Genomic DNA, 23,634 nt, shown 5'->3' with positions numbered 1-23,634 from the left:
TATGTATTGTATATATTGACCTTGAAGGTTTTTTATATTGAATTAAATTTTGTCCATGATGAAGCACTTCAAGTTCCCTAATATTTCAAGCTTTTTAAAAATGTGTTTTTATTTGTGGTTTTGCTGTTGACATTTTTGTTCATTTTGGAGCATCTAAACACCAGAGAACTTGAATTGTTAGCTGTACAACAATTGAAGAAGTCACCTATGAGCTTCAGCTTCTGTGAAGATTTGTGTGTATGAAGATTAGGGGAAAAGTGCCATAAACCTCATGGGCTTGTTCAGTGTCTGGAAAATAATTGTTAGAATAGATCCTATTTTGCTCTTAAATCTAGGTTAAACTCTAGATTTCTCTTTAAATTCCCTTAGAATATTCAATGAATGTAGTTTATGAGGTGCCAAACTCAGTTTCACTTGTGCAACAGGTAGTGTAAGAAATTCCTCGTTTTTTTTCTCCTAAAATTTATTTATTTATTTATTTGAGAGCGACGGGGAGAGGGGAAGGGAGAGAGGGAGAAGGAGAATGGGCGCACCAGGGCCTCCAGCCACTGCAAACAAACTCCAGACATGCGCCCCCTTGTGCATCTGGCTAACTTGGGTCCTGAGGAATGGAGCCTTGAACTGGGGTCCTTAGGCTTCACAGGCAAGCACTTAACCGATAAGCCATCTCTCTAGCCCATTCCTCTGTTTTTAAAAAAGTATAATTTCTTCTGCTGCTGCTGCTCCTTTTTTTTTTTTTGGTTCAGAAGACAGTTTTCCTTCATTCTTCAGTCCCTAAGAATCCAACTCTCACATGAGCTTTGTTTTTTTAAACCTTGTATAGTACTTGTTAGGTGAGTGCTCTGTCCTGGAGTTGTACCCTCAACCTCCACTCAATCTCTTTGTAGCTATCAGAAGAAGTTGACTGGCTTAATTAATAAGCATATATAGAAGGTAATTTTACTTAGAATTTTGGCAAATGGCTTAAGTAGCCATGATCTTAAGTAGTACATTTAAATGAGACTGGATCAGTATTGGAGGGGTGGGCAAGGGAGGTATGATAACATAGCTACACGATGTTGCATAATTTGTTTCATGCTGCGTAGATTGACAAAAGTTTCTCTGATGTTTCTAGTTCTTGGTGAATAATAATAATAGGAATTTCGATAACTAACGTTCAGCCCTAGTATTTGATTGTCATGAACTCAACTTTGGTAACTTAAGTGCATTAGTGTCCACGATGGGTCTAAGGTGGCTTTGGTAACTGAAGAGCAAAGGCGTGAAAGACAAGTTCTCAAGGACCTGTGTACTTCCTTCCACTCCACTCCACTTCCTTCCATTGCTCATTACTGACAATTTAAAAAGTCAAATTGTGGGGGCAAAATACATCCTTGGTACCTCTGGCTGTTTTATGTAGTCATTCTAGGAAGAAGGCTGATGAGTTCTCAACTTGGGAAGCATTTGCCAGGGAAGTAGTGTCTTAGATGTTGACTACATGGCTGTGGAACTGTAGGCTGATGGGTGATGGATGCTGTGAGTAGCAAGTCATGTACTGCAGCTTCTTAGGCAGACAGCAACCAAATGATTGAACAGGTAACAGTTGTTTTTTCAGTGCTATGAAAGAAAACTTTGTAGTGAGGATATAATAGGGCCTAATTTTATTTTTTAGTATTTTATTTTTATTATTTATTTGAGAGAGAGAAGGAGAATGAGCATGACAGGGCCTCCAGCTATAGCAAATGAACTCCAGATGCATGTGCTACCCTGTGCATCTGGCTTATGTGAGTCCTAGGAAATCGAACTTGGGTCCTTTGGCTTTGCAGAGAAGTGTCTTAACCACTAAGCCAGCTCTACAGCCCAAGGACCTAATTTTAATTGCATGTATTTCCAAAGAACAGGCCATTTTATTATAGATATAGTGGGAAGCTTTTGAAGGATTTGTGTGACAGGACGACACGATCCATTTTGTTTGACCAGTTTTCACTGAGTGGAGAATGGATTGTAATGAGAGTGGAAGCAGAGTCTCAAGCTATCACACCCGTCTGGGTCAGAGATAGATGTATTTGGATTAGTTGTGGGAACCTGATTTCGAGGTTTTGGATTTGATTAACTGAACATATGGTGATTCTGTTGTCTGAGTTGGGAAAGATTGAAGATTTGGGTTTGGGGGTTGTATTGAAGAGAAAGGCTTGTTTGTTTACCTTGTAAGACATCTCAGCCTAAGTCAATGAGTATGGCATAAAAAAGCTATATATGAGCCAGGCGTGGTGGCACACATCTTTAATCCCAGCACTTGGGGAGGCAGAGGTAGGAGAATCACTTTGAGTTTGAGGCCACCCTGAGACGACATAGTGAATTCCAGGTCAGCCTGGGCTAGAGTGAGACCCTATCTCGAAAAACAAAAAAAAAAAAACAAAAACCCACAAAACAAAAGGATTATGGTTTAGTTATGGATAGAAGAGTGACCAGATGAGAAAATAGAAAACAGGGTCTAGGTTTAGGCCTAAAGGTGTGTTGGAGATTGAGCTGCCAAACTGGTAGTAGCCCCAAAACCACTGTCTCAGAAGAAGAGAGAAAAAAGTGGTACAGAAGCAGAAACTAAGCAGTGCATGGCGGCACCTGTCTGCAGTCCTGGGAGGCTGAGGCAGAAGGACCTCATTCGGTTGTGTGTAGTTGTAGCCTAGCCTGGACTATGTCACAAATGTCTGTCTCAAAAAGGGCACAAACTCTTTAAGAGGCTGATGCTAGGAATTTATTTTTAAAAAGTTGTTGCGAGAAAATCAGTAGTGATTTCTTTTTAAAGAAGAAATAGAAAGTGAGGGATACCAAAGAAGAAAATATTAAACTATATAACTTTAACATGTATGATGGGAAGTAGGCTTATCAAATGTGGAGTAGAGACCAGTCCATACTAGCTCCTTGTTGGACTTAAAACATCGTTATTATATTTTGGTACTGAGGTTAGAACCCAGCATTTCTAACATACTGGGAAAGTGCTATACCCCATTCCTAAAACATTATCAAAAGTTTATTTTACTTTATTTTTTTAAATGTTTTGTTTATTTGAGAGAGGAGAGGCAGGCAGATAAAGAGAATGGGCACACCAGGGCTTCCAGCCACTACACATGAACTCCAAATGCATACACCACCTTGGGCATCTGGCTTACATGGGTACTGGGGAATCAAATCTGGGTCCTTAGGCTTCACAGGCAAGTGTCTTAACTGCTAAGCCATCTCCCCAACCCAAAAGTTTTTTCTTTTAAATGGTGTTACAGTCAGCTTCACATTGTTGACACAAAGTCCCCAAAATCAGCTGATGGGAGGGAAGGGTTTATTTTCACTTGCAGGCTTGAGGGGAAACTCCATGATGGCATGAGCAGAGAGTGGACATCCCCTCTTGGCAGTATCAAGTAGATAACAGCAGCTGGGCAGTGTGCCAAACATTGGCAAGGGGAAGCTGGCCATATTACCCATAAGTCTGCCTCCAGGAGACTTCATTTCCCAAATTGCCACCAGCTGGGGACCTAGCATTCAGAACACATAATTTTATGGGAGACACCTGAATCCAAACCATCACAAAGGGTGTAACATTGTCTTTGTGTTGTCCATAGACCAAGGCTTTGCTGATGTACATGGCCTGTTTTTACCTTTCTCATTAATAAAGGAAGAGTTAAAGGGGGCAACTCTATTGCATATCAGTGCACTGAGTTTGCTGTTTTTATTTTGTTTTTATTTATTTATTTATTACATATTTTACAAATAATAAAGGTCTTATGGAAAATATAAAATGTTTAATGGCCACTTTCAGTGAAAATAGAACTAGGATATTCTTGTTTATTTTGGGCAAATGCTAGAACATTCTTTGTCTAGGTTTTTTCCCCCCTTTCAATCACAGGTTCCTCTTTCTGTGGTTCTGCTCTAAGATTACAGGGATGGTGATGATGATCACCGACACCTCACCACTGATCTCCTGAGAGGTGAATGACAAGCAGGATGAGGAGGAGCAGGAATACTTGTGATGATGATGCAATGATGAATTATTTTGACTCACTTCGCAAGAGTCTAAGCTTGTATCTCATTAATTCCATACAGAGATATGCACTTAATCAAGGTTTATTCATTGAATGTATGAAGGCTGGCAATTTTCTGTCACTTAACAGGGACTTTGATTAAGACACTAAGCAATTGTAGTGTCTTCTGTAATACTGAGCTGCTTCTCTGAGTGGCTAGTGTTTCCTCCTAGACAAGATTGTTCCATATCATACTAATATCTCATTAGAGCTTGATTTCTGGAAAGTGACCATGGATGAACAGGAGTGGGGTCCCATCTTGGGTGTTGTCTGGGAGAAGTTTCCAGAACTGAGTAAAGGTAGAATTCTGATAAACATACTTACATGTGGAAAAACCAAATTTGTCCTATTTCAGTTTTGCTAGGGTGGTCTACCCTGCTAAATCCATGCCACTAGCTTTCATTTACTTTTTTTATCCGCCAAATATTAGATAGCAACTGACTGCCTGAGTAAAAAGAAGGATAAGTTTGGGAATGTAAAATGTGGCAAAAACTCTGTAGATTATTAATCATAATTGGTGTCTCTTCTGTATATTTATGTTCATACCCACAGTCCTTTGAAAATAGAACTTGACCAAAGTTGAATTCCCTGGTTCTTAGATGCAAGTATGTTTGCTGTCAATGATTTTAAGTTGTATTTTTTATGTATGTGTTTCAGAAGTCAATAATACTAATCAAGTTGGTTCCTTCTGAGTGAGATGAATGTGACTTTATCAAATTCTTAGCATCAGCATCAACAACAGCACTGTTCTAAGTGTGGGGGTATAGGGTATAGTAGTGAACAAAACACTGTCACAGGGCTTTCATTCTAGTTGTAGGAGACAATAAGCAAATAGGTCAGATGCAGTACTGTGAGGAAACTACAGCCAGATGAATAGTGGCTAGGGGCTGTATTAGAGTAGTTGGGATGGAGGTTCATGGTATTGGAGCAAACACTGGCAGGAAGTGAGGGCTCACCAGGCAAGTATCAAGAACAAAGATCTAGAAAGTGCAGATACCCAAGACATTGAACTTATAACCGTGTTTAGTGCATGCTTGGTGTAGACCAACTTCAGTCAAGACTGATGTGATAAGAAAGAGTGACAGGACTGGAGGGATGGCGCAGTGGTGAAGATGTTTGCCTGCAAAGCCAAAGGACCCGGGTTAGATTCCCCAGGACCCACGTTAGCCAGATTCACAAAGGGGCACATGTGTTTGGAGTTAATTTGCAGTGGCTGGAGGTCCTGGTGCACCCATTCTCTTTCTCTTTCTCTGTCAAATAAGTAAATAAATAAGAGTGACAGAAGTTAGAGAGGTCAGTGAGGGTAGTGGCAGATCAGGATAAAGATGTAGGGTTTTGCTCCAAGCAACATGGAGAAAGCATTGGGAGGTTTTGAGCACAGATTAGATGAGATTTGAATATCACTGATTGCCACATAGATTGCAGACTAAGTGGGCAAGAGTGAAAGCTAGTTAGAAGCTGAAGATGCTTTTAACTTTTTTATTGACAGTTTTCATATATGTACATGTATAATGCATTTCACCATAATTTTCCCCCATAATCTTCTTTGTCCTCCCTCCCCTATCCTTCCACCGAAACCATTTTTATTTCTGGCTAGTCCTACCTCATCTTTTTGGATTATCTTTTTTATTGTCATTTTTTAATCCTCTATCTTATGTGACAGAAAGTTGGTTGGCCCAATGCTTTATAGTTCTTTTGAAGGCAACAACTGTTAAGTTAATGAATGCAGTGCCGCTTCCTGTTCAGAAGGCAGTGTTCCAAAACATTCCTCCCCATCCTTTGACTCTTATGTTCTTTCTGCTCCCTCTTCTGCAGTGTTCCCTGAGCCATGTAGGGTGTGATTGATATGTCTCATGTGGTGCTGAGCACTCAACAGTCACTTATTCTCAGCCCTTTGATGAGTTTTGAGTCTCTCTAGTAGTTATCACCGTCTGCAAAAAAGCTTATGACCAAAGGTGGCCAAATATTTAAAGGGGAAATCTGATAGGCACAACATATCATTTAGTCAAATAGTAGTAGCTTTCATCTTAGGGCCAATGACCTTCCTAACTGTAGACCTTTGACTAGGTGTTCAGTGCTGACATGGATTCCCTTCTGTGAAGCAGTCTCAAATCCAATCAGAGCAGTTGGCTGTCCCCATAATTATACCAGTGGGCACATCCTGCCTGGCCTGGTTAGTTTTGTGTAGCTTGCAGAGGTTACTGCTGGTTAAGACTGTTGATTTTTCACACTCGGCAGCCTGTAGAGCATCTAATAGTACTATGACAACTAGGTTCTAGTTTGGTCTTACGCTGTCCTGCAGCAGAAGTGTATGATGTTTTCAGCAATAGCATTTTGCCATCTAATTTTGGTGGGCAACTAAAACCCTTGCCAATAACCTGTATTGTTTTGGGTGGCTCAGGAGCCTCCCTAACCAATAAGTCACTGAGAGGGATCCCATCCCCTACTGTGGAATTTTCTTGTAATAACCTATGGCTTTTGGGCACAGAATTGTCCACTTCTGCAGGATGCTTCTGCCCAAATTCTCTTTTTAAAAAGTACATTTAATTGGCTAGCAAAAACATAGGTTTACATAATGCCTTTCTCATAACATCTTTAGTTTTGGTTAACCCTCCCCTCCATCCTCTCCTCCTTTCCTCTTTCCCTGACCTCCCTTGAACCTTTTTACCCCAGTAAACCTTTTTTTCCCTTGAACCTTTTTACCCCTTACTTACATATCTGCTGCTATTCTTTGCATAAAGACTTTTTTAAAATTAAAATTTAATTTATTTTTATTTGAGGCAGACAGGGGGAGAGAGAAAGAGAGAATGGGCATGCCAGGGCCTGTAGCCACTGCAAATGAACTTCAGACACATGTGCCACCTTGTGCATATGGCTTGCTTTGGACCCGGAGAATCAAACCTGGGTCCTTAGGCTTCATAGGCAAGCACCTTAACCGCTAAACCATCTCTCCAGCCCCCTTTAAATTTTTTTAAAATTATTTTTATTTGAAACAGAGGAGAGGGAGAGGACCTCCTTCTTTTTACCTCTGTCATGACCACTTTCTAGTTTCCTGGCCTCTACTGACTTTTACTCCCACTTACACATAAATCTAAATAGTCAAAGCTGGGATGTGCATATGAGAGAACATGTGGCACTTGTCTTTCTGGCCCTGGGTTACTTCATAATCTTTTCCAAATCCATCTATCTCCGTGTGATTTTCATTTTTCTCTACAGATGAATAAAACCCCATTGTGCATATATACCACATCATCTTTCTCCATCAGTTGGTGGGTGTGATGGCTTGAATGAATGTCCACCAATAGATTCAGTTTTAGTAAACCTTTAGATCTCAAGCTGCTAGGCTGGAAGAGGTGCCATTGTAGACGGATCCTAGCGTCCACCCCTAGGGTACTAGGTTGGGGGGATGGATCTGAAATTGAAGTCTAAAGATATGCAGACTGCTTGAGCTTTACCTGGAGCTGCTGAACAGTGGTTGCTTGCTTGTGATGGTGTTTTTTTCTCTGCATGTGGGCTTGTGAAAGGGGACCCAGCTTCTTCTGCCATTTTGGAACCTCCCCTGAATCTGTAAGATTCAATTAAATTCCCTTCCTTCCTTAACTGCCTAGTTTGGAAATTCATCCCAGGAACCTGAAGCTGTCTGCTACAGTGGGCATCTAGGCCGATTCATTTTCCTACCTACTTGAGCAGAGCAGCAATAAATATTGATGAGCAAGTACCTCTAAAGTAAATAACAGAGTCCTTATGGTATATGCCCTGGAGTGACATACCTAAATCCTATGTTAGATTTATTTTTAGCTTTTTAAGAAACTTCCACACTTATTTCCAGCTTCTACTCCCAACAGCAGTGAAAAATGGTTCCTCTTTTCCCATGCCCTATCATTTGTTATTTGATTTCTTGTGATACCCTTTCTGACCAAAGTGAAATGGATTCTCAGTAGTTTTAAAACATTTTTTAATTTATTTATTTGCAATCAAAGAGAGAGAAAGAGAATGAATGCTAGGGCGTCTAGCTGCTTCAGATGAACTCCAGATGTATGTGCCACTGTGCATTTGTCTTTTACATGGGTAGTGGGGAATCAAACCCAAGGCATTAGGCTTTGCAAGCAATCCCTTTAACTGCTGAGCCATTTCTTCAGCCCTCAAAGTAGTATTAATTTGTATTTTTTTGATAGTCCAAGATGTTGAACATTTTTAAAAAAATTGTCCATTTGTATTTCTTCTTTTGAGATATCTATTCCAGTTGCTTACACCATTTTTTTTAATTAGGTTTTTTGATTTTTTTTTTTTTTTTGAGTTCTCTGTATACTCTCAATGCTAATCCAGAGGGTCATTTTTTTAAGGTGTGGTGGTTGGTAGAAGAGAGGTGCTTAGATACTAAAGTATTTCAGAGGTAGAATTGCTGAGATTTTTTGATGGTTTGGATGAGAAATGTGTGGAAAGAATGATGATATGGTTTTTTTCTCCCTATTTTAAACTTTTTTTATTGACATCTTCCATAACTACAGATAATAAACCATGATAATTCCTTCCCCTCTCCCACTTTCCTCTTTACAAATGCACTCTCCATCATACCCACTCTCTCCATTAGTCTTTTATTTTGAAGTCGTCATTTTTTCATCCTATTATGAGGGTCTTGTGAAGGCAGTGCTAGACCCTATGAGGTCATGGAAATTGAGGCCAATTTCTTTTTGAACAACTGCATTGTGAGCAGTCCTACCTTTCCTTTGGCGCTTAGATTCTTTCCACCACCTCTTACACAATTGACCCTCCGCCTTGGAAGGTGTGATAGAGAGATTTCAGTGCAGAATACTACACTGACACTTCTCAGCACTGTGGTGCTTTCAGGGTTATCCCAGTGGTCACCACCATCTGAAAAGAGAAGCTTCTTTAACTTTTCTGTTTTGAATGGAGTTGCTTTTTATAGAGATAGGGATGACCAGCGTGTCAGTTACTTTACTTGTTCTTGTGACTGAATGCCCAAGTGCGAAGCAGCATTAGGAAGGAAAGGGTTTACTTCAGCCGATACAGTCCATCATGGTGAGGAAGGCATGGTGGCAGTAGGCTGGCTGGTCACAGTATATCCACGTTTAAGAAGTAGAGGGTGGACAGGAAGTGGGGCTGTACTGTAAAACTGCAAGCCTACCCCCAGTGAAACTCGTCTTCCAGCAAGGTTGTACCTCTTAAAAAAGATTCTACAACCTTCCCAAACAGTGCCAGCAGCTGGGTTCCAAGTATTCAAACACATGAACCTGTAGGAGACATTTCACATTCAAACCACAACCAGCAGGAAGACTGGGCAGAATGGGGTTAGAATGTAGATTCAGTTGGGTTTTGGTTCTCCAAATTAGTTCTGCAATGGGGCCAGCATGTGTAAAACTTGCAGCTCCTGGCTTGCTAGCTAGAGCTTAATCATAGGAAAACAGTCTTGGGTTGTAGCTGTTTTTGAGTCTTCCTGCTTAGCTTACGCTCACCGTTGCCCATGCCAAGACTCAGGCATGTGCCACCACACCTTGCGAGTGGTACTTTCTCTACCGGGAGAACATTGGCCTTATTCAGTAAAGTACAGGAATCTTAAAACAATGTTTTATTTTCTTTTAAGCATCTTTGCCATTGTCATAAATATGGCAAGCCTATTAATAGATTGCTATTCCCTTTGTTTCCAGCAGACATACTCCTTTATAAAAACAAAGGGCAAGAGTTAATTTTTAGGATGTGTTTCCATGTAATGTGCCTTTCCTTCCTTGAAACTTTTTTGTAGTGGAGGTCAGGCACAAAACATTTTTGTTTCTTTGAATTGCTCCATATTTCACTTTTCAAAGATAGTTTCACTGGATATAACTTTTTGAGTTAACAGAGGTCTCTTACCCCATTAAGTATGTTATTCCAGTGTCTTCTGGCCTCCATTGTTTGTGTGGTAAGAAGTCACTCAATTGTAGAGGGTGTATTTTCTCTGACTAAAGATTTTCTCATCCCTTTTGCGTCTCTGCAATTGGTACCTACAGATATGTTTCTTAGTGGGTCCTTTTCTTAAAACTTCCTTCCTTCCTTCCTTTCTCTTTTCTTTTTTTTCTTTTTTTTTTTTTTTTTTTTTTTGAGGTAGGGTCTCATTCTAGCCTAGACTGACCTGGAATTCAGAGTCTCAGGGTGGCCTTGAACTCATGGTAATCCTTTTACTTCTGCCTATTGAGTGCTTGGATTAAAGATATGTGATACCACGCCCTGTTCCTTGTCCTCCTCCTTTTTCTCTCTTTTTTTTAAATTTGTTTTTGTTCATTTTTATTTATTTATTTGAAAGCGACAGACAGACTGACAGAGAAAGAGGCAGAGAGAGAGAATGGGCATGCCAGGGCCTCCAGCCACTGCAAATGGACTCCAGATGCATGCGACCCCTTATGCATCTGGCTAACGTGGGTCCTGGGGAATTGAGCCTTGAACCGGGGTCCTCAGGCTTCACAGGCAAGTGCTTAACCACTAAGCCATCTCTCCAGCCCTTTTTTTTTGTTTCTTGTATGCATCTATAGTGCTTTTCAGTGGCTTCTATTATTTGTCATTTCATTCTGCTCTCATGTCCATTCAGTGACTTTATCATTTCAAATACTGTGATTTTCCTTAAAAACATACTGCATTCTAGAGTTTCTAATCTTATCTTTAAAATACAGTTTTCATTTTTCTGATCCTACTTACCTTTGACTTTTTTTTGTTGTTGTTTTTTGAGGTAGGGTCTTGCTGTACCCCAGATTGACCTGGAATTCAGTGTGTTGTTTCAGGGTGGCCTCGAACTCCCAGTGATTCTCCTACCTCTGCCTTCTGAGTGCTGGGATTAAAGGTGTGTGCCACCACACCTGGCCCCTTTGACTTTTGAACATATTTGTTATAGATATTTTACAAAACCTTTGGCTCTTTTTAAAATATTTGTTTATTTGAGAGAAAGAGGGAGAAAGAGAGGAAGAGGCAGATAGAATGGGCATGATAGGACCTCCAGCCACTGAAAACAAACTCCAGATGCATGTGCCACCTTGTGCATCTGGCTTACATTGGTACTGGGGATAGAACCTGAGTCTTTAGGCTTTGCAGGCAAGTGCCTTAACCACTAAGCCATCTCTCCAGCCCCAGAAATCTTTGTCTCTTAAATAGAATATGAAGGCCTATTTGGATTTAATTCCCAATGACTGCTTTTATTCCTGAGTTGGAGGTACATTTTCTTTTTTTTTTTTTTTTTTTTTTTTGGTTTTTTGAGGTAGGGTCTCACTCTAGCCCAGGCTGACCTGGAATTCACTATGTAGTCTCAGGGTGCCTCGAACTCACAGCGATCCTCCTACCTCTGCCTCCCAAGTGCTGGGATTAAAGGCGTGCGCCACCACGCCGGGCTTGGGGGTACATTTTCTTATTGATTTGTTTGTCTAATTTTGGAGGAGGTTAGGAGGTAGAAACTGGATGTTTAAATAATAGATAATCGTGATTCTGTGCGTCTCTGTATGTGAGTGTGGATGCGTGCGAGCCGCAGCATGAGAAGGAGTCCGAGGGCAGCCCCAGGTGTCAATCCTCCCTCTCCACCTTGTTTGAAGCAGAGCCTCAGTCACCGCTGCTTTCACTGGGCGGACTTTGTCAGGAGCTTCTGGGAATCGGTAGTCTCTGCTTCCATCTTGTCGTAGGCATCCCGGGATTATAGGTGCCTACTGCGTGTTTAGCTTACTATGGGGTCTAGGGTCTGAAGTGAGCCACTCACACTTGTGGGTCAAGATTTATCTACTGAGCCATCTCCCCAGCCCCATTGTAGCCATTTTGAGGGTTCTTTTTTTCTTTGTTTGTTTAATATTATTTTGAGATGCATTGTTGCTTTTGTTTTTGAGATAGTCCCATTGTAGCTCAGGCTGGGATTACAAGTGTGTGCCCTTTTGCCTAACTATTTAACTTACCTCCACTCAGACTGTAAAATTGTTCCATATCCCTCATGCATTAGCTGACACCCCTCTGTGCTGTATCTGTTTGTTCCAGCTGCTGCTCTATTTTGGCCTGGGTTGGGCATCTTTCCTATATTTATGTATTTGAGGGGGCAGCCGAGATTTGTAGACCTGTCCTTGCTATCATTCTATTTTCTAGGAATTCACACTTTCCAGTTTCTCTGCTGAATCTGGACTCAGTTCTTTGTTTTCTGTTCTCTATTTTAAGCTTGTAAGGCTTACAGACACAGAGAGAGAGAACACACATGGTGCATGCATGTGTTTGGGAAGGCTGTCAGTTAAAACATAGTAAACTTACAGTCTCAGAATATAGGTAGACATATAGAAAGTATATTCTCAATATTCATAGTGAGACGTTATTAGTTGTGAGAATCACATGAAATGCCAGCTGCATCATGAATCTGGTATGTACTAAATGTAATTTTTATTATCACGTGGATTTCCATGTGCACTGCCTTTCTACTGTTTACCCACTACTGATGCTGTTTGTCACATTATTCTCTACCTTTTTCCACTTTGGGTTCTTATTGTGAAGCAATTTGAAATGTAAATCACGCAGAGTATTATTTGATAATGAAAGCTATAAATTTTCTGGAGAGCTTGCATTAAAATGTTTCAGGCTTTGAGTTTGCTGGCACTAGCAAGCTGTATGGGATTTGAAGCAATGCATAAGTTGTATTATCATTTGTTGTCACTCAGTCTTGAAGGGCTGGTAGAGTGTGGCTAGCTAGGGAGAGAACTGAATTCTTTGCCTTCGTTCAGCAGTTTTCCCTTGTTCATTGTAAAGACACAACGTCCACTTTTATCTGTGGCACTTGAGTTTGGAGCTTTGCATTAATGCCACTGGATATTAATAGAGCATTGTTACCCGGAGCAAATTAGATTCCTATAAAACAATACTTTGCTTTGAAAGTGTAGTCTGTATGGGGAACATGACACTGAATACACCAATCACCGATAGCACGGATAGGAAGTGTTGGTAGCTTTGGAATGATATAATTGGCTAGTACTTGATTTAAAAAAAAAAAGAAAACTTGAGAACGATGATTAGAATAAGCTAATCACTTTGATATCTAAATCTGCACATATATTTTTTATTTGTGCTTTTGTATTTTATGCATATATTTTATGATATTAATACATTTGGCTTACTTTAGTATTAAGCAGATGATGATATGTGGCGTGAGAAATTTTGATTTTTAAACATCTTTATCAATAAGATAAATGTTTATGTTTAGTATACAAATAGCTTTTTGGTAGAAATTTAATGTGTTTTTAATGATTTTTTAAAATTATTATTTGCAAACAGGGGTGGGAGGAAGAGAAAGAAAAGAGCGCATATGAATAGGTTTGCCAGGGCCTCTTGCCATTGCATATAAACTGCAGATGCATGTGCCACTTTGTGCATCTATCTGGCTTTACTTGTGCACTGGGGATTGGAACCTGAACTGTCAGGCTTGGAAGTAAGCACTTTACGCCCTCAAACATCTCTTCAGCTGCTAACATTTTTGATGTATAATTATTTATTTATTTAGATGAATAATAACTTAACACTTGGGAAGCTGAGGCAGGATAATTGAGGTCCACGTCAGCCTGGACTTTCGTAGTAAGACCATATCTCAAGAAAAATAAAGTCAATAATTAACTGTTTGCAAACAAAATATCACATTGTTGTCTCTTAACAACATTCTGAAATTAAGCTTTCCACTCTGTTCACCATAAACAACTATTACCTAACGTAATCCAATATTCCTTTACCAAGAAGTTTTGCTTCGATGTTCAAACATGCAATCTAGGATGAACATAGGTGGGCCTGCTGTAAAGTGCATGTTATTTTCCACTAAGCAAAATGAGGAAAGCATTTCTCATTTATTAAGTCAATTTTTAGGGCCATAAAGGTTTGAAGGTATTTCTGGCAGTGTGGTCAGTTTGTCTGTAGAGGTATATTTTTGCACTGCTCCCTGTGGCCAACAGCTGCTGTGTGAGTGGCAGGTCCTTTTATTACCACCATGCAGGATGGTGACTGACTTCATGGTTTGGGAAGGTCAGTGGTTTTGTCTTATTCTTACAGAGGTATTTTTGTTTTCTACTTTTTTGAAACAGGACCTCCCTGTGTAGACCAGGCTGGCCTCATTCTGGATTCTCCTGTTCTCAGCCTCCTGATTACAAGCTTGTGCCACCATCCCAGCCTTTTCTCTCCTTTTTTCCCCTTAGAGAGGTAGTTTCTAAACTCTGCCAGTCTTGAATTATAACATGCTATGTTACAGAACTTAGATAAATGATGTTTTGGTTTATTTATTTTTATTTATTCACCGTCTAGTTTTAAACTCATAGATGATATCAGTTAGGTGTTTATCATGTACTAAGTACATGACATTCATTTATGCTATATTTATAATTCATTATTTTTTTTTTTTTTTTTTTTTTGGTTTTTCAAGGTAGGGTCTCACTCTGGCTCAGGCTGACCTGGAATTCACTATGTAGTCTCAGGGTGGCCTCGAACTCACAGCGATCCTCCTACCTCTGCCTCCCGAGTGCTAGGATTAAAGGCATGCGCCACCACGCCCGGCTTAATTCATTATTTTATTGCTATTTGTTTTTCATTGTGTAAGTATAAACTTACAATGTGTTTTCTCATTTTACAGATATGGGAGTTTAGATTGTTCCTAGTTTTGGACAATTTTTAAAAATTACTGACGCAAGTCTTGCTTCCTAGAAGTATGTCTCAGCTGGAGAAATAGCTATGTCCATAAAGTGTTTGCCTTACAAGTGTGAGGACTGAAGTTTGATCTCTAGTACCCCTTTAAACAAACTGGGTATGGTGTTAAGCACATGCACCTTTAATCCCAGTAGAGAGAGATAGGAGGATTCTTGGAGATTTCTGGCAAGCTAGTTGAGCCTAATTGGCGAGATCTTGGCCAGTGTGAGAACCTGTCTCAAATGAAGTGGATGCTATTACAGATGATGGCGCCCAAAGTTGTCTTCTGACGTGCACACATACACATGCCTGCCCTCCCCTGTACACATGCACATGTGCATTTTTAAAAGTACTTTTATGGCTAAATGCTAGGAGTAGAATTGGTGGGCTAAAGTTTATGTATCATTTGTACTTGTTTGTTGAGACAAAATTTTGCTACTAGGTCTTTGCTGGCTTGAAATTTGCAGGGAAGCCCAGGCTGGCCTGGAACTCTAGATCCTCCTCCCATATCCTCCTTTAGTGCTATGATTATAGGCATGCATCACCCACCTTGTCTTTGCAACTTGAAAATAATGCCCAGTTTTTTTTTCCTCAAAATTATTTTTTTACCAGCTCATATTCCCACTAGCAGTGCATGAAGGGTTTTTTTGTTATTTTTGTTTTTTGCTCTATATAATCGTATGTTCTCACTTTGTCATCTCAAACAGTATATGGTAGGTAATATCTCAATTTCACAGATGTGGAAACTGAGGGTTTTAGGAGTTAAATTACATAGCTAATGAGTAGCAGAGCTGGGGTTTGAACCTAGATCTCACTTGGAAGCTAAGGTTTAATTCTGCATAACTCCAGGAAAGATTAATTTTTAAATTTTTATTTATTTACTAGAGATTATGAGTGAATGAATATGGGCATGCCAGGGCCCCTAGCAACTGTAAACAAACCCAGATACATTGCCACCATATACAGCTGGCTAACATGGGCACTGGGATATTAAAACTGGGTCTTTAGGCTTTGCAGGCAAGTGCCTTAGCTACTAAGCCATCTCTCCAGTCCAGTTCTTGACACTATTTAGAAAACAAATTATCTGTAAAAGCTCAATGTTCATTTTAATGTATTTTTTGATAAATATGACAGAGAAGCGTTATTCTGTTTCACACCTTCCATTTTATTACTTCTTGGAAGAGTGGAGGTAATTGTGTAGCTTATAAAATCCTGAGTCCTGTAAATAAAAATATAATTAAAGAGTATTCTGTGTGCCGTGAAGGAACTGAAAGCAGTTAATAAGAAGGTTTGTGTTGGGTTAGTCAGGGCAGCAGTGCTAGCTTGTATTAATTTTAAAAGCATGGGAAGGTCCCTTCAAGGTACATTGCAGGTAGAGTAAAAAGCAAAAAGTCCTTCAGGAAAAACTAGTTTAAAACTAGCATTTTAGTAAAAGGGTAAAATTATAAATGCTTTTATATGAATTCTTGCTGATTTTCTAATTTAAAACACAGGAATTTGAAGTAGGGGAAGAGTTGTAAAGAATACTGACGGGAATAGGAAAGTGGTAAGTGGTTGGGAAAATGTGGGAACTTCATTTTGTTCATGTTTGTCTTTAGTCATGTCAGATCTTACTGTTCACTCAAAACACTGTCGACAAATCCAGAGTCCTGTGTTGTATTTTTCCCACCGTCATGAAAAGGCACATCCATATACATGGCTGGGCTCAGGTGTCCAGAGCTTGCAGTGTGAATGTATGTAAGAGAAGAAACAAAGCTAGGGTGAACTAGTCTTTCTTAAAAGGAGATGCTAGCTTGAGCAACTAATGGGGCTTATAAATTGAGAAAAATATTATAGATAACTTAGAAACTGAATGATTGTCCTAATTGATCTACTCTCTCTCTCTTTTAATATTTATTTATTTGTCAGAGAAAGAGGGGGAGACAGAGAGAGAGAGAGAGAGAGAGAGAGAGAGATAGAGAAAGAGAAGGGGGGCCCGCCAGGGCCTCCAGCCACTGCAAACGAACCCCAGATGTATACACTTCTGTCTGCATCTGGCTAACATGGGTCCTGGGGAATCTAACCGAGGTCCTTTGGCTTTGCAGGCAAACACCTTAACTGCTAAGCCATCTTTCCAGCCCAATTCTTTATTTTTTAAAATATGTTTATTAGAGTACCCAGGTCTGGGTTCCCTGCATGGACTGTGTGCAGGTGGGCGCCACGGAGAGAATCTGCTTCTCTTTTTCCAATGGGAGTGGGAACTGAGGAGAAAGACAACCCAGCACACCTCACCCCGGCCCCAGCTGAAACCATAGCGGAACTGGGGAAATGAGCAAGAGTGTTGCTTTCTTAGTGAACCTGATATTAGCACAAGGGTGAAGGGGACAGACACTAAGGACACTCAACGCCTACCAAAGAAGAGAACCAGAGACTCCTAATTGCCATCACTGAAGTAGACTTAAAATGCACCCAACATGGCTCAGGCGATTTTGCAGAAGAGGGAGTAGAAGGATTGTTAGAGACACAGAGACATTGCCTCTCCCCCATAATGCACCACCCAAATCCCCATGGGGTTGACCTGCACCCCCAACGAGGAAGGCCTCTTCAGAAAAGGGGCAGGGAGGAGAGAAAGGGTGGTACCAACATGTGTTGCATGTCTTTATCTAATAAAAATAGATCAAAAATATGTTTATTATTTATTTGTGAGGGGAGAGAAGACCAAGGCCTCCAGCCACTGCAAAGAAACTCCAGATGTATGTGTCACTCTGTGCAACTGGCCTTACATGGGCAGTGGAGAATCAAACCCAGTCCAGCAGGCTTTGCCAGCAAGCACCTTTAACTGCTGAACCATCTTCCCAGCCCTCACTATGCTATTTAAAAAAAAAAAAAAAAGCCGGCCGTGGTGGCGCACGCCTTTAATCCTAGAACTCGGGAGGCAGAGGTAGGAGGATTGCTGTAAGTTTGAGGCCACTCTGAAACTCCATAGTAAATTCTAGGGCAGCCTGGGCTAGAGTGAGACACTACCTAGAAAAACAAACCAAAAAAAAAAAAAAAAAGATGACTTCACTATATAACCAAACCAACCTTGAGTTTGTAACATAGCTCAAGCTGGCCTCAAATTTATACACTTCCTACCTCAGCCTCTTGAGTGCTAGGTTTGCATTAGTCACTGTATCCAGGTCAACTTTGAAACTTTTTTTTAGATGTATTTTTATTGATTTAACACAGAGAGAGACAATGGGCGTGCCAGAGCCTATAGAAACTGCAAACTCCAGGTGCATGTGCTACCTTGTACATCTGGCTTATGTGCCTAATGGTGAATTGAACCTGTGTCCTTAGGCTTAGCAGGCAAGTGCCTTAACTGCTAAGCCCTTGATCTACTCTCTTTATCATAACCTCCAAATAAAACTTCGAAAGTGAGATAATTCACCTAACTTTCATACTAAGCGTTTTGTGCCCGCCCAGCTGGATTTATGTCTGGTTACAATAACAATTCTTGCCTGATGCAGCTGTCTGTGACCATTGTGTAGGACAAAAGATTTCATAAATTTTATATCCTGGGAGTAAAGTTGAAAATAACCTCCCATGGTGCTTTCCAGTGTAGACCTGTTATCTTCTGTATGAAGGCTTTGTGGGTGACCATGCAGGGAAGATGAAGGAATCAAGGTGAGGAGCAAAAAGCTGGGAATTAGGAAATTTGAGCAAGACATTTTTCCGGGTTGTTTAGCTTGGCTGCATTTTGTCACTTTGCCCAAAGTTAATACATTGGCTTGGCTCGGCTCACTAGAATTTGTGGAAGAGTAACTGGTTTGCCACATAGCTTCACGATTTTAATGTAATCTAACCTCTCAGAATATTATTTCTGTATGTGTGAAGTGAGAGTGTGTCATCTCTCTCTCAAGGATGTGCCACTTCAGTACTGGGATGTCTGAAACATGGTAGGTTCAGTACATAGTGGCTATTAGGTAAGCCAGCTAGTTTGTAGGGTTTTTACATGCGAGGAATTCTGATTTCCATGTGTAACTACCTAGATTATGTCTACTGTATTTGGTAAAAGTCTTATTTCTTGAAAGTACAAGCACACAAGAAAATAACACTGCATTTTGCTGTGTTACTTAGCATAGAAGAATCTGATTGTATCACAATAAAAATAATTGATTTGGATTGGGTTCTCTGCCAGGATCCCTTGTCCCAAATTTGAAAAGCCAAGTTATTCCCCAACCTAGAAATAAGCTTTTATTCAGAATTGAACTTTTTAAAAATTATTTGATTTATGAGAGAGAGAGAGAGAGAGAGAATTGACCACTGTGATTGAACTATAGATGCATATGCTATCTTGTGCATCTGGCCTACGTGGGTTCTGGGGAGCCAAACCTGGGTCCTTAGGCTTCTCACTAAGCCATCTCTCCAGCCCTAGAATTGAACTTCTTGAGTCTGAGCTATGGGGGAGGGCCTTACCCATCATCATTGTGTTTTTCATGTACTTGTGTAGTTCTCACCAGTACTAAGGGGTGTTGGGTGTCTCAGAATCAAGTAGGGAGGCAGCTTGTTTCTCAAAACTGTGACTTTTCCATCTTAATTTTTATTTAGTGCAGGTGTTTTAATTTGTGATAGAATTTAAAGCTTAACCCCAGGAAAGGATTAGTGATTTGCTGTTGTGTGTGTTTCAGCTGAGATACTAATGAAGGAGATTTCTGTTTATAAGAGGGATTAGGTATGCTCACGCCCTGCCTTTACTCCTCCCATACTGTCAGGTATAGCCAGAGCAGAATTGGCTTGGGCCAGTGCAGTCCCACGAAAGCTGGTACCCTAGCTCCCAAGTGCTGGCTGGTGAATAACTTTCTGAAGACTGGCCAGGAAAGTCAGGCCACATAAGAACAACTTTCCCACTAATTGTTCTGATTTTAAACATTTCTTCTGAAATTCATAGCTATAAATAACTCATACTCTCAAATGTGACACTGACTTTTAAATTGTGGTCTTATAATCATGGTGTATCAGTTAGTTTAATAGCCAAGATCTAGAAGGCTCAATTTGTATAGATGGCTGTTTTACCACAAACTGGTCTTTATTGAGAGAGCCTGTACTCCCAAGGGAGTGATATTGGTGGACAGAGAATTTCTCCAATTTTAGAGGAGGAAATCAGTCCTCAGAAGGACTGTACCTTCCAAAGTGAAGCATGGTATTGTGAAAAAAACACCAGCCTTCCTTTGCCAGGGAGAAGCATTGAATAGAGGTTGTATTGTTAATGGGAATGGCCCCAGTGTATGGTAGAAGACTTGTCTTTCATTTCTAGCTGCTACTGAAAAAGTAGCAACTTTAAGAGGGCTAGAAATTGCCTAGCATGATGCTTGATAAAATAGGTTGATTATTTGTTTAATGAATGAAAAGATAGAGTTCTAGTATATGCAGAATCTTCAAATAGTAGAAGAGCATCAGAAGTTGCTTTGGATCTTTTTTTTCAAGTTTCAAATATTTTATTTTCTTATTCATACAGTATGAAGTTTTCTAAAGATAACACATGATATGAATCATGCAGAAGAAAATCTGCCTATTTCTGCAACTCTCTCAAATAAATAAATAAAAATATTACATTCAGAACCATGTAAATACTATGAAGCAGTAAAGTCATTTTTTAAAATAAATATGACCATTTTATGATTGAAGAAACAATGTTCAAAATATAGGCATATTGTGTTTCCTGATGTTAAGAATACAGGTGGAGAAAGAACGTGGGTGATACTGTTCAGGACATAACCATGTCTATCTCCCAGACCTTTTCCTCTTCATTATTTGCATAAGTCTCTGTGTTACTGGTTTGGAAATGCATCATATGCCCTGTGTATCCTGAGACAGATTAAAAATTGAGAACCATTAAGGGAGAGAGCAGAAAACTAAACAAAACAACAAAAACAAAAAAAGTAAAAGTTGTAGAATTAGGCAGGAATCTTTACCTGAGACAGAAGCACTAGTAGTGAGAATGAAATGTGTCAACCAATTCACGCTTGAATGCCAAGACTGGATGCCCTTAAGGAGTGAGTAAAGGGATGGGTTTATGAATGAATCATGGAATCTGTGGGAAACCTGCTGTATTAATTTGTGTTGAAGAATCCTAAACCATTAATGTTGATATTTAAGTTTGGGAAAGAGGTGACAGCTGGGTGATAGAAATTTGCACCTAAAGAGACAAGATCTGAAATTTTAATTATTTATTTTTGAGACAAGGTCTTGCTGTGTTGCCCAAGTTGGCCTTGGAAGTTGGTATGAAGCCTAACCTGGCTTTGAGCTCTAAGTCTCCAAATTAAGCTTCTTGAGTGTTGGGCTTATTCATGTACTACCATGCCCAGCTTAAGGTCTGAATTTACTGACCTGTCTAGCTTATTCTTGGCAGATAGCATTCACTGTGCACTCCAGATAGCGCCACAGTAAAACTCGGAATTATGATTATTTTTTCATCAGTTTTATTATTTAAGACATGTTGCTCAGGCTGAACTAAAGTAAACATCCTGACTCCACTTCCTTAATGTTCAAACTATAAGCATGCACCACTATGTTAGCTTAAAAAGTAGAATTATTAAAGTGGGTGTACTATCATAAGTAACCATTTACATTTTAAGAAATCTCAGTAATTAAGGATTTCTTCTATTTTATCTCTTTATATTTTCCTCAGGTAAAACTCAGAAACCTATGTAATAGGTTTTCTTTGCCTTATTGAAATACTTGAGGCAGGCTACTTAGGAAGAAAAGTTTATTTATTTAGCTCACAGTTTTTGATGCCAAAAGTTCAAGCACATCCCCTTAACTGTCACCTCATGGTGAATTTCAGAGGCAAGTGTGAGTGTGATTCCCCAATAGGGCCCCAGTCTTGGACTTTTATAGCACTTGTGTAGACCTCACTCCAGGCGACTCATATTCCTGTCCCAGAATGGCTTTGCTAAGTGATTGGACCTCATACCACACCCTTTGTTGTTAAAGTCCACATCTCCCAGTACCACCACCCACCCTTCATTTGGTTCAAGAAGTTTGTATTATATCATCCTAAATATGGTTAAGTATATTTAGTTTTTGTCAAATGATTTTCACAAATCTTTAACTATTGTGGTGGTTTGAGTCAGGTGTCCCCCATAAACTTAGGTGTTCTGGATGCAAGGTTCCCCAGCTGATGGCAATTGGAAATTAAAGCTGCCTGGAGGCCATGTATTGTTGGGGGCGGGCTTATGGGTGTTGCAGCCAGTTTCCCCATACTAGTGTTTGTCACACTCTCCTGTCCCTGTTGTCCACCTAATGTTGGCCAGGGGGTGATGTCCATCCTCTCTGCTCATGCCATTGTTTTCCCTGCCATCCTGAAGCTGTCCCTTTGAGCTTGTAAGCCAAAATAAACCTCTCTTTCCCCACAAGCTGCTCTTGTATGGGTGATTTCTACCAGCATTGCAAACCTGACTGCAACAAGCAAAATTAACGTTTTGTTTTAATAATTTAGGAACCTTTTGAGGATGGCTTTGCAAATGGGGAAGAAAGTACTCCAACTCGAGATGCTGTGGTCACATATACTGCCGAAAGTAAAGGAGTTGTGAAGTTTGGCTGGATCAAGGGCGTACTAGTATGTATACATAGACTTATTTTGATAGTTATATTTCTGTTGAATATATCACCTAGCTAGTATTCTCAAGAGAATTACTTTTCTGTGTTTCATTTTCTGAGTAATGTGGAAGACCAAATTAGTAATTTGATAAAGGGGCAAACTTTAATAAATGTAGTTTTAAATTTTGAGATAGTCTTGTTAGCAGACCAGGCTCAAACAAACTTGTGGAGGTCCTCCTGCCTCTGCCTCCCACACACTGGACTTTTTTTTAGGTGCAACAACATGCAAACAGGAAAATCAGCACAAAAAATTTAATACATATCCAAATTGTGGAGAATGTTATACAATCAATTGACCCTTCATGTTGACATATGTAATCCTTAAATCTGTGAGATACTCATGAAACACTGATGTTATAAAATTAAGCAAAAATTGTGATAAAGAAGGATTTGAACTTTAAGAGTTGAAGCCTTTTGAATACTTAGTTGTGGTGTTTCTGGCCCTTTTGATGAGCACATTTATGTATAACCAAACATTTAGAGTACATTACACTTACCTTATCAGCAGTAAGCTCTCATGAAACCCTTTTGAAAAACTGGTAAAGAAAATATTGTAAAGCTACATATCTTGTATAGTTTCAAATACATGTTATCTTTTGGCTTGGTTAGTGTTTCATTAAAATAATTTGTGATGTGGCCCTCCTTTCTCTTAGGTACGTTGCATGTTAAACATCTGGGGCGTGATGCTCTTTATTAGATTGTCCTGGATTGTAGGTCAAGCTGGAATAGGTGAGTGCTGCTTGATTTGTGTGGAGTAAGTAAGCAGAACAACTGAACTTCTTTCTGAGCTTCTAATTTCAGAAGACTTGACCTGTTGGAAACTAATCTATATTTTCTTTGTTTACTTAGATTGTTACTATAATTTACTTTCCTAGAACGTTGACTTGAATCAAGAACAAGATGATAATTAGATAATTTATTACCTATGATGTAAACTCAATGTATAAATCAACAATTCTAATTAATGGCAAGTTTAAGAGTTTCCATATTCTCATTTGCTTTTCTTTCTTCCTAAAGGTCTGTCAGTACTTGTAATAGCAATGGCCACTGTTGTGACAACTATCACAGGATTGTCTACTTCTGCAATAGCTACTAATGGATTTGTAAGAGGAGGTAAGTTCAGTTATTTCACTTCATCATACTGCTTCTAGTAACTACATTGAAATTTAAATGTTATTTCTATTATTTTTTGCCTTCATAGAAAAAAGCATGTCACATCTGTTCAGACAGGTTCTGCTGAGCATTTTCAAACTGTTGAGAGAGAGAGGGGTAGGTAGAGATAGAATGGGTCTGCCAGGGCCTT

The 23,634-nt window shown here is 39.7% G+C and overlaps 1 protein-coding gene across 2 annotated transcripts in view; it reads left to right on the top strand.

Annotated features, from left to right (window-relative positions):
- Slc12a2 (solute carrier family 12 member 2) overlaps positions 1 to 23,634 on the top strand; it is a 108,873-nt gene that overhangs the window by 2,344 nt on the left and 82,895 nt on the right. For both annotated transcript variants that reach the window (XM_045133572.1, XM_045133571.1), the window contains exons 2-4: positions 22,171 to 22,290; positions 22,985 to 23,060; positions 23,349 to 23,444. In XM_045133572.1, coding sequence (XP_044989507.1) covers positions 22,171 to 22,290; positions 22,985 to 23,060; positions 23,349 to 23,444 — 292 coding nt within the window. The remainder of the gene's footprint in view (positions 1 to 22,170; positions 22,291 to 22,984; positions 23,061 to 23,348; positions 23,445 to 23,634) is intronic.

Source organism: Jaculus jaculus, chromosome 14, assembly GCF_020740685.1.
Source record: "Jaculus jaculus isolate mJacJac1 chromosome 14, mJacJac1.mat.Y.cur, whole genome shotgun sequence".
NCBI lineage: Eukaryota > Metazoa > Chordata > Mammalia > Rodentia > Dipodidae > Jaculus > Jaculus jaculus.
The sequence above is the reverse complement of the archived record's forward strand: the minus strand, read 5'-3'. Positions and strand labels throughout refer to the sequence as shown.